This window comes from Hippopotamus amphibius, chromosome 6 (assembly GCF_030028045.1).
Source record: "Hippopotamus amphibius kiboko isolate mHipAmp2 chromosome 6, mHipAmp2.hap2, whole genome shotgun sequence".
Taxonomy (NCBI): domain Eukaryota; kingdom Metazoa; phylum Chordata; class Mammalia; order Artiodactyla; family Hippopotamidae; genus Hippopotamus; species Hippopotamus amphibius.
Window position 1 is genome coordinate 147,074,459 of NC_080191.1, and position 17,298 is coordinate 147,091,756.

The 17,298-nt window shown below is 44.8% G+C and overlaps 1 protein-coding gene across 1 annotated transcript; it reads left to right on the forward strand.

Moving 5' to 3' along the window:
• The first annotated feature begins 2,424 nt into the window (after nt 1–2,424).
• Nucleotides 2,425–16,816, forward strand: CLDN11 (claudin 11). Its single transcript, XM_057739413.1, has 3 exons — nt 2,425–2,859; nt 6,416–6,580; nt 15,503–16,816. Exons 1-3 carry the CDS (start codon nt 2,634–2,636, stop codon nt 15,733–15,735), a joined length of 624 nt encoding a protein of 207 aa, XP_057595396.1. The 5' UTR covers nt 2,425–2,633; the 3' UTR covers nt 15,736–16,816.
• Nucleotides 16,817–17,298: the final 482 nt, after the last annotated feature.

Here is a 17,298-nt window from a genome sequence, read left to right on the forward strand (position 1 = left end):
GCACTCTGCTATGCACTTTGTAAAATTTATCTCACTTAATCCTCACTATAAGTGTATGGGGGCATCTGCTAGTCTCACTTTATAGATGAAAAACCTGAGAGTCACATAGGGTAAGGGATAGCCCAGGTGATAAAGCCAGAAGATGAATTCAGGAAGTTCCATTCCAAGATCTTAACTTCACAATTCCTTCTACCCGTTAGTGCCTGATTTCTGAAATCTGCCTTTACAAATGCCTCTGTGTGTCTGTGAGACCTGTGGGTGATCTGGGCATTGTTGGATTATAGTTTGGTTGAATTTTTATTGTTAGGATGTCAAATGCTTATGGAGTCACAGGAGTGCAGATTTTATAACTGCTTTTTTGATGAAATGATGTTGCTTGGGTTTTATGTTTATGTTATACCTTGTATAAAAGGTCTTCCTTATGTTATGAGGAAATATCTGAAAACATCCAGGTCAATAGACCCTGGTGATAAAATGCCCCCAAACACAATGACTCACTCACAAAAAGGACATATTCCTATAATATAGTAGCTCCTACAAATCAAACTTGTATGAATTCAAGGAGAACACATAAGAGTGCAAAATCAAGAGTTCTGAATCCTATCATGTATAATAGCATGTATAATCATATCATGTATAATAGCATGTATAATAGCATGCTATATCATGTATAATAGCATCCCCATTTTCCTGAGGGCTTACTTTGTACCAGACATTGTTTAAAGCTCTGTATGTTTATTAACTCACATAATCAGCAAGAAACCTTTGAGTTAGGCACTATTTTAATCCCCATTTTACAAAAGAGAAAACTGAGTTCCAGAGAGGTGAAATAACTTATCCACAGCTAGTAAAAGGTGGAGACAGGATTCGAGGCCAGGCAGCCTGCATTCTTAACCACTGTGATCTCCTGGGTGATTTTTGCAGCTTCTGTACTTGACACTCTGTCATCTTTTACAGAGCCTTTTCTGTCTGTGCAGTTGGTTTCTTTGGGGTCTCCTTGAGGCACGTCTTCTCTGGAAGGCATGGTGATTTGCCCTGACACCTAGCAGAGATATGGGAAAGCTTATATCTGTGACTTATGATCCATATCTTAGAGCACTGAGGAGGAAGCTTTGTGCTTGCTGAAATCCTTCTCATCTTTAAATCTCACGATTGTTGATAGAGGGATATAATAAGCCAAATGTATCAAAGGGAGTTAAAACTGTTTAATGTAAATATAGCCCAAGGAGGACTTCTCTGCATGATAGAAAAGTACATAAAATAGGTCTTACTTGAATGCATGGAGAAGGTGGCTTGATGATATTGATGATGGTGGTGATGATGGTGGTGATGATGGTGACAGCTTACACTTGCAGTGTGCTCACTCTACGCGAGGCAGTGTTCTCAGTGGAGTACAGATATTAACTTATTTACAGTGAGCAGGAGCTGTCAGGCTAGCTTTTTTTTTTTTTTTTCCTTTTGGCTGCACCCCAGGGCATGTGGAACTTCCCTGACCAGGGATTGAACCCTGTGCCCCCTGCAGTGGAAGCAGTGTCTTAACCACTGGACCACCAGGGAAGTCCAGCCTAGTTTTTAATGTCAAAAATCAGACACTTGAGCCCTTTAAGAATTTTCAGAAAGTGACAATCAGGACAGGTTCCCAGGAATCGTTAGTGAGGAGAGATGAAATGGGCCCCCTTCCTTGCTAGGTGAACTTGGGCAGCTTAACCTCTCTCACGCTGTTTCTTCGTGAGTATGATGTGTAAACAATTGTTCCCACCACAGAGGGTTGCTAAGAGAATTAAATGAGATAATTTATAAAATATAAACGCATGCACATGGACAGCTGCATAAATGTAAGGTGCTATTGTTGTTATCATTACTATGAGCCACGGCCGCCCCGTGATTTTTGACCACGGGCAAAGGTAGATTTCTTTCTACCGGTAACTACGGTATGCTGAATGCTTCGCGTCTCTTCCTTAGGGCAATTATCAGCTCATCAGTTTCAATCCTGGGCCGATGAGGAACTGTACTGGGCGCTCTAGGGAGTACCACGGTCCCTGCTCTCAGCTGGGAAGGAGTAGGGAGAAGTTGAGGAGGGATGGAGCGAAGTGGAGACCCAGAGATAGGATGAAAGAGGGGCAGCAAGAAGAGAAACAATTCGCAGCAAAATAGAACTCGCGCCCGACGCGGGCCCTCTTGTCGTTCTCCATGGCTTGGACCTGGATCGAATTATTTTATTTCCAATCTTTATTATTTCCAACACTAACGGTGCGACGCTCGCCGGCGGGGCCACGGGATCGGCGCCTCCCTAGCTCTGCCTCCCTCCACATCCCACTCCTGACCCCGCCCGGCGATTGGCCTGCTGGACCCCGGGGCGTCGCGGATTGGAGCTCGCCGGCCGGCTGCGCGGTGTTTAAAGAGGGGGGCAGGGGCGCGCTGCCCAGCCGCGCCGCTGTCCCCGCCGCGCGCCCGTCGTGCAGCTGGGCTCGCTGCGTCTCCTGGCTTCCCGCCGCCTCCAGCATCCCGTATCTCTCAGTCGCCGGCCAGCGGCTCCCAAGCGCGGGAGAGGGAGGACCGGGGCAGGCGCCGTCCAGCCCGGGCGCGGACACAGCTTGTGAGGGGCGAGGCGCGGGGACTCCAGGGCGGCCACGATGGTGGCCACATGCCTGCAGGTAGTGGGCTTCGTCACGAGCTTCGTGGGTTGGATCGGCATCATCGTCACCACGTCCACCAACGACTGGGTGGTGACCTGCGGCTACACCATCCCCACCTGCCGCAAGCTGGACGAGCTGGGCTCCAAGGGGCTGTGGGCCGACTGCGTCATGGCCACGGGGCTGTACCACTGCAAGCCCCTGGTGGACATCCTCATCCTGCCGGGTAAGGACCCCGCCTTGCAAGGGGCTGCTCCTGAGTAAACCCTTTCCTTCCCGGCAGACGGGGGAGGGGCGCATTAGGCGGCGTTCACAGAAACATTTGCGGGCTGAAGACGTTGGGGCATCTTTTGACACCTTCAGCCCTACTTTGCTGAGGAAGAATTAAGTAGCCCTGAACGTAACCTCTCTCAGCCTCAGTTTTCTTATCTGGAATTTGGGATGGCAGTGGTGGCCACGGGCCGAGTCACCCTGAGAAGGTAATGAGCGGAGACGACTCGTAGTTGGAACTCCGTACATGCCAATGACCGGCGCCGCACCTGCCGCGTGCTCGCACGGTTGATGGACTTCATGCCCCGGCCTCCCCCGCAGGCGCCCTGCTTTCCCTGTGAGAATCCACCCGCAGAGGCGAGGAGGAAGCAGAGACAACAAAAGCATTCCAGCGATCCCGACAGGCGCAGGCTTAGCTTCGCAGTCCTCGTGGGACGGCCGAGGCGTCCTGGCCGAGTGAGGGCCCTCCTCGCTCTGCCGGTCTGTCCCCGCAGGTCCCGGGGCCTATCTCATTTCCCGCACCCCTCGCCCCCACAGCGACGCCCCTCCCCGTCTCCGCCACCTGGGGTCGGACAGGGAAGCGCGGGAGCCGCTGGGAGGGCGCACTCATCCTGGGGGAAGGCGCACCTGCGCGGGTCGCGCCCCCTGCCCTCCGGCTGTGCCTCAGAGTGGGGAGGCGAGGGAAGAGTTGCCTAGCTTCCGCCCGCCCCGACGCCAGCCCGGGGCCTCATCTGAACGTGCTGCCCTGTTGAAAAATTCTGGGCCAGTTTCCATTCAGATTTAAACCTCGAACCAGTTGGGAGATTGGCAAGGTCACAGGCGGCCCTTTGGGTTTTCTGCTCAGAATCTTGGCTTATCCTGGCCCTGGCCTAAGCACGACTGCTTTCTGTCCTGCGAGCCTTGGAGGTTGGTGCGCCTTTAAAGGCCTATCCCGGTTCCCTTAACAAGCGGAGAAACTGGGCGGTAGGCCAGAGGAACTGCCACCCGCACCCCCTGCGCCGCCGCCAGTCTGGGAGCCTTTGGCTTTGGCCTTCTCCTGGATGAGCCTTGCTCTCCGGAAGACCTGGCGGCTCTTTAAGTCCCACCTCAAGTGCTTCCTTGTAGTCGGCATCTGGCCCTCCTTCCTCCTTGCTACCCTGGTATTTGACTCTTAGCCCCGTCAGTGCACGTCCTGACGTTTTTGTTCATTGTTTGTGAGTCAAGTTCTCCTACCACATTTTAAATTCCTCAAAAGTATAGATAGCATCCTACGCTCTGCATCTTCTCTTGCACCTGGCAGTGCCCCTGGCACACAGTGGCTGCAACACAAGGTGTGTCAGTCCTGCCCTCCATTTTGGACTTTCAGAACCACAGAGGTCGGGGGATCCAGATCTGGACCCACCTTCAGTTAAAGCAGCCGTTGGTAGACCTGGGTCAGACTCTGGGATCCACTGCTCACAGTCTGAGTGATTAGGCACATGTTCCTAACCTCTGGGAACCCCAGTTGCCTTCCTTTAAAAATTAAAAAGAAACCAACCCCCTGTCTTTCAGAGTTATTTTGGGGATTAAATGAGATGAGAAATATAAGCCTCCTTAGATGTAGTAGAGGCTCCATAAATAGCAGCTATATTTGTTTATTAAAAGCTGGGCATGGTATTTGTAAGAATCTGACTGAAGCATAAAATTACTCTCTGCTTCCTTCCCCTGAAATTAAGTTTGCTGAGCACTCAGTGACAAGTGGTTTATTTTCAGAGGACATAGGCCATCCCACAGCTGGAGTGCGTTTTAGGGAGGGCCTCAACCTTCCTGTGGTCCCCTCCCTCACACTCTATGTGGGGATGGGAACAGATCTCAGTCTCCATCTTTAGATTCTCAAACGTGGCCTTGGCGCCTAGAATGTGCACAGCCTGTGCTGTGAATTTCCGAATCTGGGCGGCTAGCTGACTCTCCTTTCTGCCAGCGCTGCTTCTCCAATCAGTCACAGGGGATTAGGGCTGCGGTCAGAGGTTTTGCCTCAGACCTCCTGTGGCTCCTTTCTGGGGGTCTTCAAGTCAACAGTTACCTGATTGATTGATTCCCATTAATTCAGAAGAAACTAAGTTGGGCAATGGTTGGGAGAGTCTGAATTCTGTGAGTCTGGATTCCGGCAAAACACATCTTGCTAAGAGGCAATCTTGCAGTTGGGTCTTGGTGCACAGGTAGGCTGGCCAGATTTGGTGTGAAGGTCCTGGCACGTGAGGCAGAAGCTGGGGCTTGTTTTTGGCTTTGCCATTAACTCTGCCTCCCCCAGGCCGCTAGCTCTACTTTCCTCTGAGTAAAGAGAAAGAGTTAATACATACAACTCTTCCCCCCCACCGTTTTTTTTGAAGGAGGGAGAGTGTTTTAGTGAGAAACAATACATTTAAGTGTGTCATATTCTCCCAGCATCTTGTCAGATTTATTTTACATAAATATTGCATATATGATAATCTGTTTCTTAAAAAAGTAGTTACCTGGCATTTTATTTGAAAGTAGAAAGTTCAGGTAGTTTTGCTCCACTCTTATTTTTCAACTCTTTAACTCCTTCATTCATAATTGTATGTTTACATCATCTGTTGTGGGCACTGTGTTAACTCCATGAAGACCAAGGCAGGTGTCTGTCCTCCAGGAATCCCCGGGGCTGAAGAGATGCCTTTATGGATAATGGACCATTGTGGAAGCATGCCCAGGGCACTGCGAGGGAGGCAAGAGATGGAGCCTGACCATCTATAGGGGACAGGATTCATCAGCACAGCAGCATCTGGGGAGATATCAAGAGAGGAAGTCTGAGGCTTAGGTCAATCTGGTTAGGGCCACACACTATTTATACACAATGTGAATTAAAAGCACAGGGTTAAGGGACAAAATCACCTAGCATACCGGGAGATGTAAGTATTGCTTTGACACAGAGTAATGTTAGTAATGCTAGTAATAATAGCTGACCCTTTTGGGAGTACTCAGGATGTGCTAGGCACTGTTCTGAGCACTGCATGAATTAATGAATTTAATCTTAGTTGATTTCCATTGGGGCAAGGTAGGTACTACTATTCTTTTTACTCTGTAAATGAGGAAAGTGTCGAGACATGCAGCTGAGTAACTTGCCCTAGGTCACACAGGTAGAGCATATCAACAGCAGGCTGGGATCAACCCAGACCATCACAGAAGACGTCTTGGAAGATTTGGATTTTAATCTGAATCTTTTATGAGGTGATGTTACAGTGTAATTGGACTCTTGGCCCCTTCATTTCGGAAGCTCAGATGAGTAGTCTAAAGCAGGGATCCCCATTCCGTCTCTCCAGTCCCCAACCTTCCTTTTTTTTTTTTTTTTTTTTTGTCATGGAGTCACTTTGAAAGTTGAACATGCAAAATGATCTTGGACCACATTTAACATATTGTTAAGTCCTGCAGTGGAACAAGAGGGAGGAAGGCAGATGGTGCTGAATTCCCGTGAGGCAGGATTCAGGATCCAAGGGGACCCGTGGCCTAACCCATCGTGTCTGTGCTCTTGTTTCCAGGCTACGTGCAGGCCTGCCGAGCCCTGATGATCGCTGCCTCAGTCCTGGGTCTGCCGGCCATTCTCCTGCTGCTGACGGTTCTCCCCTGCATCCGAATGGGCCAAGAGCCCGGCGTGGCCAAGTACAGGCGGGCCCAGCTGGCCGGTGTCATGCTCATTCTGCTGGGTAAGACAGCTTTCTGTAGAGCACCCCGATTCTGAGGGAACCTGAAGACTCTCGGGTCCTGCTGCTGCTCCATCGCGTTCAGGAGACGTATGCAGGGAAGGCGCGTGAATCCACTGGGGAGAAGCCCCCCCACAGTGTGTATCCCTTTATGTTTCCTGGGCAGTTGATGCAGAGGGACAAGCAATGTCTGCGGAAGCCACTGAACATGAAAATAAGTTAAAAAACAGACACATGTTAGGTGATTTTGACGGTATACATAAAGGGGTGACCGTAAGGACAGAAGAGAGTTACAGGGTGGCTCTCTATGCAGGCTTCACGATGGAATCTCTTTTTGGAAACACCTGTGCCCAGGTCCCACTGCAGGTCCATTGAGTCAGAATTTCTGGGCATCAGACCAGGCAAAGATATTTTTTGAAAGCTTCCCAGGTGACTCTTAAGTGTAGCCAGGATTGAGAACTTCAGTTAACGTATAAAGAAAGACCAGAGAAAGAGGAGGACAAGAAAAGAGTAAGATGCTGAGGGTGGTAGATCACTAGGTGATGATTCCATCTTTTATTCAGTAAGCTTTCACTGGGCACCTGCTGAGTGCCAGGCACCATGGTAGGCACTGGGCATGTTGGAAAAAAGAAGGCAGTCTCTGCTTTGAGTGTACTTGGACACCTTGATGGAGTGTGGCACGTGCTCATCTTAAAAAGGTACACAGGCTGTGCACACACATAGGAAGGCACCTGAGCCAGACTGGAGTCTCCCAGAGCAGAGGACCCTAGCGATGAGTTTTGAGAGTTGGAGAGAAGGTGGTCAGGTCATGGATTGGAGAGAGGGACAGCCCAGGCCAAGGACACAGCATGTGCGTGTTCAGTATTCCTGATTACACCTGCACAGGGGAGCTTAATTTAACAAATAGGGAGGGTCCTTCTAGCTCTACTCTCATTAGTGATTTCATCTCTCTCTAGTTTTTTTTTGCAGGCTCATTCCACCAGTGCATTCTAAATCTTAACAGAAGACATGCATTTTCTTTCAAAAAATGTCCTGAGACATCAGTGAGGAGACATTGGTCTGGATGTGAGTTAGCTATAAATCAAGTTCTTGTGGGACAGGAAGTTCCCATCCCCAAACGGGTATCAGACCATGTGTTTGAGGGGGAGCGGGGTAAGGAGTCAGTGTTCTGTGTGGGTCAGTGCCACTTAGCGATGGTCACCTGCAGTGACACCGGTGAAGTGAGGAGACGTGAGACATAGGGGTGAGGTTTCCCTTGACTGCAAAGGGATGGGGGTTTTTAGGGGCTTGTGACGCCGTGGAGAATTCAGAGGAGGGGCTTGCGTGTGTGTGTGTGTGTGTGTGTGGGGGTGCACGCCCATGCACTAATAGGAGTGAAAAGACCAGAAGACCTCTGTAATTTCCAGAGAAGAATCTGGGCATGGACATTTTGGTTCCAGCCGCAAAGAATGTGTGTGGGAGTGCCACATGGAACACACAGTCAGGATCACGTGCTTCATCCAACTCACAGGGTCCTTCCTTGTAGTGCTTTTTAGTGTCAGATCTTTGTATCTGAACTCCCTTTCTAGTAGGTAGACCAAAGCTCTACTAGTAAACTGGTTTGCAGAACCCAGGTGAAACCCTTCTTATACTAAATATTTGCGGTTGTTTGTAACGTTCCTCACATTCTTACAGGAGCCCCAGAAGGCTCTCTCTTTGGCTCTGAGGATGCCAAAGCCAAAGGATGGGCCTGCTGTGTTGAGCGTGCATCTTTAGAAATCCTAGCCTTCCATACGAGAGTCACAGAATAGCCACAAGTAAGAGAATATACATTAAAAAAACCCCAAGCCCAAACCTTGTAGAAAATAAAGATATAAAAGCAAAGTCATATAGACAAATTGGTATTTAAACAACCCCGGAACACCCCTTAATTGTGCAGCTGAATATAACAGTCATTAAAGAGTAACAACCGATTGTTTGAAGCTTCCTAGCCGAATTAAATACAGTTTTTCTTCATCTTTTCAAGTAGGCAGAATCGCAGAGAGGAGAGTGACGGGGGGTGGGCAGGTACGGGTGTGAGCTCTTCAGGCCCTGTTTGCTGCCCAGAGGAAGACGATGGAGGGGGGCATTGAGTGAGGTGACCTCCACTCCCCACCCCCGCCCCAGGGAGGCTGCCCCTTTCTGGCCACTCGCTGTTAGGATGGGATGAGGGCACTGCTCCTTGCCCTCTTGTAGCCTCACATCTCCAGTGGTACCTGCATCCTCTTTGATTGATCCTGTCTGGATTTATTTCTCAGTGGGTTGCGGCTTGCCTTCAGGTTGGATGTTGTTTAGCCTGGACCGAGTTCGCTCCCTCCCTTGCTCTGGAAATGTAACGCTCATTGTCTCAAGTGTGGCATCTGCTGGCCTCCCCTAGGTCTTCTCTGCAGGGAGCCCGAGTGCCTTGTTTCCCCTGCTGGCAGTAGGTGGGAGAAGCAAGAGAGAGTGAAGGCTCCCTTTGTGTGGCTCGGAATGGGCTTCTGTTGTTCTCCTGGGAGAAGCCAGTGCTGGGCTCGTGCTGGGTCCTAGGGGTCACTGAAGGTGCTCCAGTTGAGGTGTGGTCTCTGACCAGTGGGGACCAGGCACACTGGGGTGTGGGAGACTGGGAACTGGAAACAGCGTTGAAGGTGATCTTGGGTTGAAAACTGTAAGCACTATGAATTAAAGTCAGTTCTTCCGGACTCTGAAAACTTTTCATTATTTTTCTGAAAGCTTAAAAAAATTATGTCTCCGGTACAACAGCTTATCTTCTCAGGAGTCTGAGTTCAGTGGAGTGAGGATTCGGTTCCTGCTGTGGTGGAAGGAATGCAGCCTGGTGCTGCCGCTTCTTAAGCCAGAAGAGTAGTTCAAGGAGCAGCAGGCCCCTCAGATCTAGGGTGGATCTGAGGCGAATCTAATTCTAACCTGTGGCTTTTCAAGAGCCCCTTTTGAGGCAGGAGGTACCTATGCCCTGAGATGCTTCACCTTATCATGTGGAGTCAGACCAACTGTAGTAAATGGCAGAGGTACTGCTTTCTAGCGGTGTGAATGGGGGCAGTTACTTAATGTCTCCGAGGCTTTCTATAAAATGGGGACAATATTGCCTACATCTGAGGTCAATAAGAATAGGGAAATGATGTATGCAAGTTATTTAGCATGTGTGGTGTCTGACACCAAGTGCTCAACAAATGGTTGCTATTTTATAGCTATTGTTGGTGAGAGAAATAGAGACCTAAACTTGAAGGCAACTGCCTAGAAGGGAACTGGGTATTCCTTCCATCACATCTAATTCCTGCAGGGTCATCTCCACACACAGAACTGGTAAGGAGAGATGACGAAATCTTCCTGGAAACACCAGGTCACATCCTGGTCTAATGGAAATATTTTCTTTGCTTATTTTGTAGAAACAAGAGTACAGGATCGGTAGTTTGAGTTTTTGGCTTATTCCATTATGAAATGTCATGATAAGCTACCCAACTGAAAACGCTCAAGCTTAGTTCTGATTCAGTCTAATTCTCACCTTGCTGTAAGTTAGACAGTAATTGATTTGGGTGTTTCTTGGGGAGATGGGGTAGGGAACGGAAGGAAAGGAAATGTATTTTCCTTCCTAAGTGGAATCCTTCATCTTCTCCTTTAAAAAAATATGGCCCCAGGAATCCTTTTTGTATTGGAAAAAAATTAACTTGGAAATTTTTAACTTATAGGCTAATAATGAAATTGCGGGTATATGCAAATGTGGGACAAATTGAGCTTGTCACGCACACAGAATCAGATGTCCTAGAGGGATTGGGAATCCTTGGGTGTGAAATAAACAGTGATGCCCTTAACCCCGGAGTATTAAGATGACAGTTAGAAAAAGTCTTCTTTCAAACTCATTAACTTTACAGAAGCAAGTTCCTAATCTAAATCAAATTTCATGTGGGTAGAAGAAAGGCTGTAACATCTTAGTATGGTTTTGGCTTAAAATGACCTTATTAGTAAAATTGGAGGAATTAACTGCTTTATGAAGTCTTTCTTGTCTCTAAATTCTGTGATTTAAAAAAAAGTTTACAGATAACCACGAAGCTGGCTTTTAAAAAAGGTTGTAGGAAAAAAAGAGATGATGTGTGAAATAGAAATAAAGGGAAAAAGTGTTGAAAGCAGGCCAGGAAAATAATGTACTCAAATATTCCATTGACTAGATGCTTGTTGTAAATATTAGATCTTCATAAAAGTCACTGTAAGAGGCCTGTGTCCTTTGGCAGCTGTTTTTTTAAGTCAAAATTTAGACAGTGACAAATGAAAAAAAGAAAAACAAAAAATTTTCTGCTTTCAAATTATGAGGACACAACAAATGCATATGACTCCAACCAACAGCTCATTAGAAATCTCATTACTTGTTGCCTTGAGTTAACTGGCTTCTTTGTGAAAATGTAAAGTGAATTGCTGGTTAGATCGTATGATACAATAGCATCAATTGTAGAAGACAGTGTTCAGTGCGTTGTAAAATGTTAAATGGAGGGGGATTTTAAAAAAAGTTTTTATTGTGGAAAGTTTCAAACACACAAAAGTAGAGAGACTAGTGTAATTAACCACTGTGAACCCAAACTCATTCCCAATAATGACCAACTCACAGTCAGTCTGCTTCGTCTCTGTACCTCTACTTTTCTCCCAGTCCCCGGACTTTTTTGATGCAAACCTCAGATATCAGATCAAGGAAGATTTGTTTCCAGTATGACTAGTACTTTAAGTGATTTTAATGAAAATATTGCTTTGTGCTGGAAACGATGCCTTTAAAAGTCCTTTCAGTGCTTAGTACTGAAAGTGACAAAGCCTGAAAGCAGGGGTGTTCCTTGGAGGAAGGAAGGAATGTCAGGCTCTGCTGCTCTTCTGTCTTTCTGGGCTTCTCTGTCTGTCTGTCTGTCCTTCTCTCTCTCTAAGTTGTCACCTCCAAAGCCAACCACACCTGTACCAATTTTGTTTAACTTCATCACATTTATTTAACTCCATGTATTTACATGTGTCATCTAATCCCTAAAGAGAAGAAAGTTACACTTACATTTCATTGCTCTAAAACTGCCTTCCCAAATATTTTCTGTGTTTGGCTACATCAAGATTATTGCTAACTTTTATTAAGGGTATTTGCTATCAACTAAAAAACTGATTGTGATTGTATTAAATTATTTGAAACTTATCAGAAGAGGCAAACAGTTTTATTCTATGGACAGCAAGGAATTCTGCTTGAGAGAAGACCAAGTCCAGATGAATCTGTAACTACACAGTGAAGCTTTCTTCTCCCCTTCTTCTTTTGTTTTTTGAAGTGAAGCTATCCCCAATTTTCACTTTCTACTCTCTCACAAGTGGCTGAAATTTTTTCCTCTTGTGCAGTTAACTACTGCATCTTCTGAAGGTAGAAGAGGAGAAACAGATTGAAAAATCTAAGTGTTGAAATTCCTCCTGTCCTATTTTTAGAGACTTAATTTAAAAATAAATTCTGATGACATAAAAAGAAATGAAAATTCCCTTTATCTTCCTTCAGTGTTCTTTACCTTATAGGTAACTGTGACTTTTTAAGAAAAACATTTTCTTTATTTTCCCCAAATATGGAGAGAATCATTACAAACTCTTTGCACAAGCATGCACATGTGTGTGTGTGTGTGTGTGTGTGTGTGTGTGTATGTGTCTGCAAACAGAAATAATTCTAGAAGGGCTTCTATGTCTTTAAGAAAGCCAAAAATTACTGCCAGTTCTATTAATACTTCACATCTATTAGTTGAGTATGAGATGACTTGCATTTTTAACTTTACTGATTAAAACATATTCCCCTTTCCCTTCAAGCCATGCTGAAGTAGAGTAACTTCTCCTTTTTCAGTTTTTAAACATTCTTCATTTCAAGTTCAGTTGAAGGTCTCTGTTCCCAGTGAAGCTCTCATTCCCTTTATGTTGTGTGGCAGCCTGTCATCTTCTAGTGGTTTTTGATGTGGTTCATCTTTGAGAGCCACAGGAATTCCACCCAGAGTTCAATTATCTACTAGGAAATAAAGAGCCTGCTGGCGCTCATTTGCCTTGTTTTGCATGGATTGTAAAAGAAGGAGATCTTCAACGAGGTAAATCATGAGCTTGTAGCTTTGAGTGTGTTAAAGTCACATTAAAGTTTTATAATTTTGGGAGTCAGTTTTGGTGTGGATGAGGTGGAGAATAGACTAGAAATGAGTCTGCCTCTTATCTATCCATCTCTGTCCATCCATTCACCCATTCACTCACCCAGTCCTATAAGTTCATTATTTAAATGTTTGAACGTTTTTCTGATTTTTTTCTAGTGAATTACATAGGAATAAAATCTAACAAAATCTCTAAAACCCTCAGAGTCAAGACCAATGATTACCTTTGAATAGTGAACCTGATTCTTTCCCTACGTGAAGATAACCTAATTTTATTATTTTGCTTAGGAAAAGGGGAAGAATTCAGTGAAATTAGAGGCAACTTTTCAATCTTATTCTATAAAATCTAAACCAAACCTGAAAGTTGAGTGAGATTTAATTGAAATGTGGAGAATGCTCGTGTGTGTGTGATGTATAAATACAAAGTAATTGAAAAATATAAAACTTAATTTGAATCGTAACCTGTTTTGAATGCAGTTAATTGTTTATAGGAAAGATCAATTGGATCGAACCAAATAAACGGGGAATCAAATCTTTTTTTTTTTCCTATGGAATTCAGCTTTTCCCTCCCCACCTTTCCCGCTAATCAAGCTTGGATGTTTGAAAGGCCTTGCTATGTTGCTAGTTTTGCCCATATCAGAATGAATATCCTCTTCTGGTATTTAGGGGTGTGTAGCTGGATTGTGTCTTGATATGAAGGATCTAGAGCAATTCTTTCTGGCTCAAACATTCTAGAAAATGTTTCTGCCCCTGTCCTGATAGAAAAAAGGATTTTTTCTGCCCCTCACTGAAAGTATAACTATGACGATAGCCAAGCAGTTCTCCAAGAGTGCCAGATTTGGAATCTGTGGCCAGAGGAAGAGAAAGAAAAATGTTTATCTTAGGTATTCAAAGCCCTGTGCCGGAAAGGGAAGTTTCCGTCAACCAGATCAACTGGTCTTCTTGAGAATACTCTATTCACAGAAGGAAAATACACCTTCTCATGGTATCTCATATAAAAATATTACAGAAGCTGGCATGATGGTGCTTTACTCTTTAAGTGAAGCTATTAGCATATGGATAGATTTTAGCCTCTTAGATAATCTATCAGTTTATAAGCTGCTTAAATACGTGAATAGTTCACAATTAATGGAATGAATTTAGGCTGTTAGAAAGCCAGTTGGAGCAATTCAAAGCACCCAGGTTCACTTTCTTACTTCTGACTTCCACTTGGGATCTATACTTTTTTTAGGACAGGAAATACATCTATTTGTGTATATCCATGCATACCTTGTGGGGAGGGGCTTAGTGTGTTGTCAACAAAACCCTATGTTAGAAGCCACACAAGTGCAGTGAGAGAGTCTAAAAGGTTTTTCAAAATGGGTAAGACTTAAATCTTTCCCTCCGTTGTACAGGGCTGTTAGATTTGAGTGCTATGTTAAAGAAAAATTACATTTTTTTCTCTGTGAGCATAGAGGTGAGTTAGAAAATTACTCAGTATGAGCAGAAATCAGAAGACGCTTGCTGAATTGAAAGTGACAAGGGTACCCCAGTAGCAACCAGTGCAATGCCCTGCCTTGAAGTTTATCAAAGGCTTTATGACTAACAATTAGAAACCGTATTATTATTATTGTTATCTTTGGTCTGTCAACTTTAACGTGCCGTCCCAACCTAAAGCTTTACCTAAAATTTCTGCCCTGCTGTAGTTGTGAGAGATCAAATGATACCAAAGGAAGAATGCAGTTACTTTGTCTAGAGCTTTGTTGTTTACTACATTAGCCACTAACTACTTGTGTTCATTTACATTTAAATTAATTATAACTCAGAATTTGGTTTCCAGTCTTGCTAGCCTCATAAGAAACGCTCAATAGCCATGGAGCTTGTAGCTGCCCTATTTGATAGGGCTGGTGTAGGGGTTTAAAATGCTTTTTAAAGTCTTTAGAGGCTCCTGCTGGCCCTGTTTTTGTTACTTTGCTTAGGAGGAGGGGAAGAACTAAATGGTGTAGAGGCTACTTCTTATGATGATGACATTTGTTGTAATGGGTCACAACCCTTGAATGGGTAACTTCTTTTACACTGAGGACTGTCCATGTGTGTGTGATTTTGTGACTGTGAGCAGTAGAATACAAATTCAGACTCAGCCAGCGCGCCACTGATGTCCGGCAGTATTCACCACAGCAAGAGAATTTTCATAGCTCCTTCAGGTCTCTGTGTTCTAAATTGACCAAACTGAAAAAATAGAGTGGAAATTGAAGGGGGCACTGTCTAGTTTCTCAATTCTGAACAACTCAGGTCATCCAGTCCTTCAACTGGTGTCCACTGAGCACTTACTCTATGCTTCGTACTGAGCTAGACACTGACTATACAAACATAAGACATGGGCCTTGCCTTCAAGATACTCAGAACTTGGAATGGGAAGTAGACATGTAAAGAGATAGCTATAATGCAATTAGGCAAGTGTAAGATTAGAATGACAACTGTAGGTATATAGAGTCAAGGTATATAAATAAATACAAATGCATATTTTTTTGGACTTAAATGATTTATTTCTAGGTTTTCACATTGGAGTTCTTTTGTCTCTGCCACCTGTTGAAAAAAGGACCTAGCAGTTTGGCACAAGCTTTTGGTCTGCTTATTCCATAGATGCAAAGCTTTAGGTTCAGATTGCCCCTGAGGGAGCAGAGCTGAGCGTATTGAGTCTTTGGAGTTGGTTGGAAGCCAGAGGGGTGTGCATGTGGGGTGAAGGGGAGCATGCCCGCTGCTGGTGTGTGATGGGTGCCCAGTCACAGCCCTCTTCATGTCTCCCCAGCTCTCTGTGCCATGGTCGCCACCATCTGGTTTCCTGTGTGCGCCCACCGTGAGACCACCATCGTGAGCTTTGGCTACTCCCTGTACGCGGGCTGGATCGGTGCTGTGCTGTGCCTCGTGGGTGGCTGTGTCATCGTCTGCTGCGCCGGAGATGCCCAGTCGTTTGGTGAAAACCGTTTCTACTACTCTTCTGGCTCCAGTTCCCCCACTCATGCCAAGAGCGCCCATGTATAAGAGAGCTGCCGGCCTGCCCACGGAGGTGCTGTAGATGCTGGGCCCACGGCCCTAGGTTTGCTTGCCACAGTGAGGGCGTGGGAAGCCCACTCCTCTGCCAGGCTCCAAAGCCAAAGGTCTAGAAAAGCATCCTGTCTGGCATTTTGTAGTCTTAACACCCTCCTCTCCTTTTGTTGCCTTAAAAGAAATCTTTAGCTCAGATAATGCCACATATTTTTCCCATGGTTTTGCCCACTGTTAGCTCTTTTCTTGGGCATTCCTTTCATGCATACATACATACATATATATATATATATATGTATACACATATACATATATATATATATATATGAAAAAATTTTCCCTCTCTCTTTAAATTTTAAATATCTTGCAAACGTTGCTGAGTTGGGTGTGGGGAGAGAAATAAAAGACACTTTCAAACTGTTACAGATGACAATGGGAGCCTCATAAAGATGCCTCTCTGTTCCCTCCCTCCTCTCAGCTCCAAGGTCACGTAGTTATAACCAGTAGAGAAAGATAGAATTGGGAACGTGGGGTGGGGGAGGGAGGGGAATGGTGAAACTTTCTCTGCATGGGAAAGTTTCCCTTTTGTAAGTTGAGGGCAAGGGGTGAGGATCTTTTTTAGTTTGTGATTTTACATTTATCTGTACATACTTTTTCAAAGTTGCTCATTTTTAGAACCGTGGTTTTCCTGAAATGCTCAGTTCATCCGTATGAAGGAAGTGAACCAAATAGACTTTAATGACACCATAAATAACAGTACAAGAGAGTATAACTCTAACTGACATTCCACAAAACATTTTTGATTTCCAGGTTTGTATGGTGTAGTTTTTAATCGTACCTTGAATATGCTTCAATTTAACACACATTAGAAGCTCTGCCCCGTTTCTCTCCATTTTCATTCCGTTAGCTGTCTTGAAGTGACATTGTTTACCATAAATTGTACTGTTGAATTTGGCTTTGTGGGTGCAAACACTGGTGGTGTATCATTTATCTGAGACCCCAAACTCTCCAAACATTGATGGTGCATTTTGTTCTTGAAATGAAATCTGTGCAATAAAATAACAGACTGTCTGCAAAACTGGCCTTTAATGTTCTGTTGTATCCAGAGGTATCAGCCATCAATTTAAATATTTTTCATTAATCTCTGCTAGTAACTTGTAGGGAACCTGGTCAGGGATTCAAGAACAAGTCATCCTACACTGCCCTGAATAATTGAAAAGTTATGTTTTTTTCACTGTATCGTGGTGGTAGTGTGTGGTCATAAAAGTGTAACCTGGATGCTCTCTAGCTCTCTTAAGTAGGGACGTTATGGCTTCTTTAAGTCATATATAAATAGGCAGCCATCAGATATCAAGTGCCAAGTATCACACAGTTAAACTCCTTTATCTACTCTGAGCGCTCAGTGAAGGAATTGGCTGGGTGTAGAGGGAACGATAATCACATTTTATTGGCTCTTTAGGTAATGATATCTAAATGCATTTCATTCAAACACGTGCACATACATATATTTGGAAATTTTGAACAAAGAGAAATACATTGAATTGATTTTTGTGTGTTTTC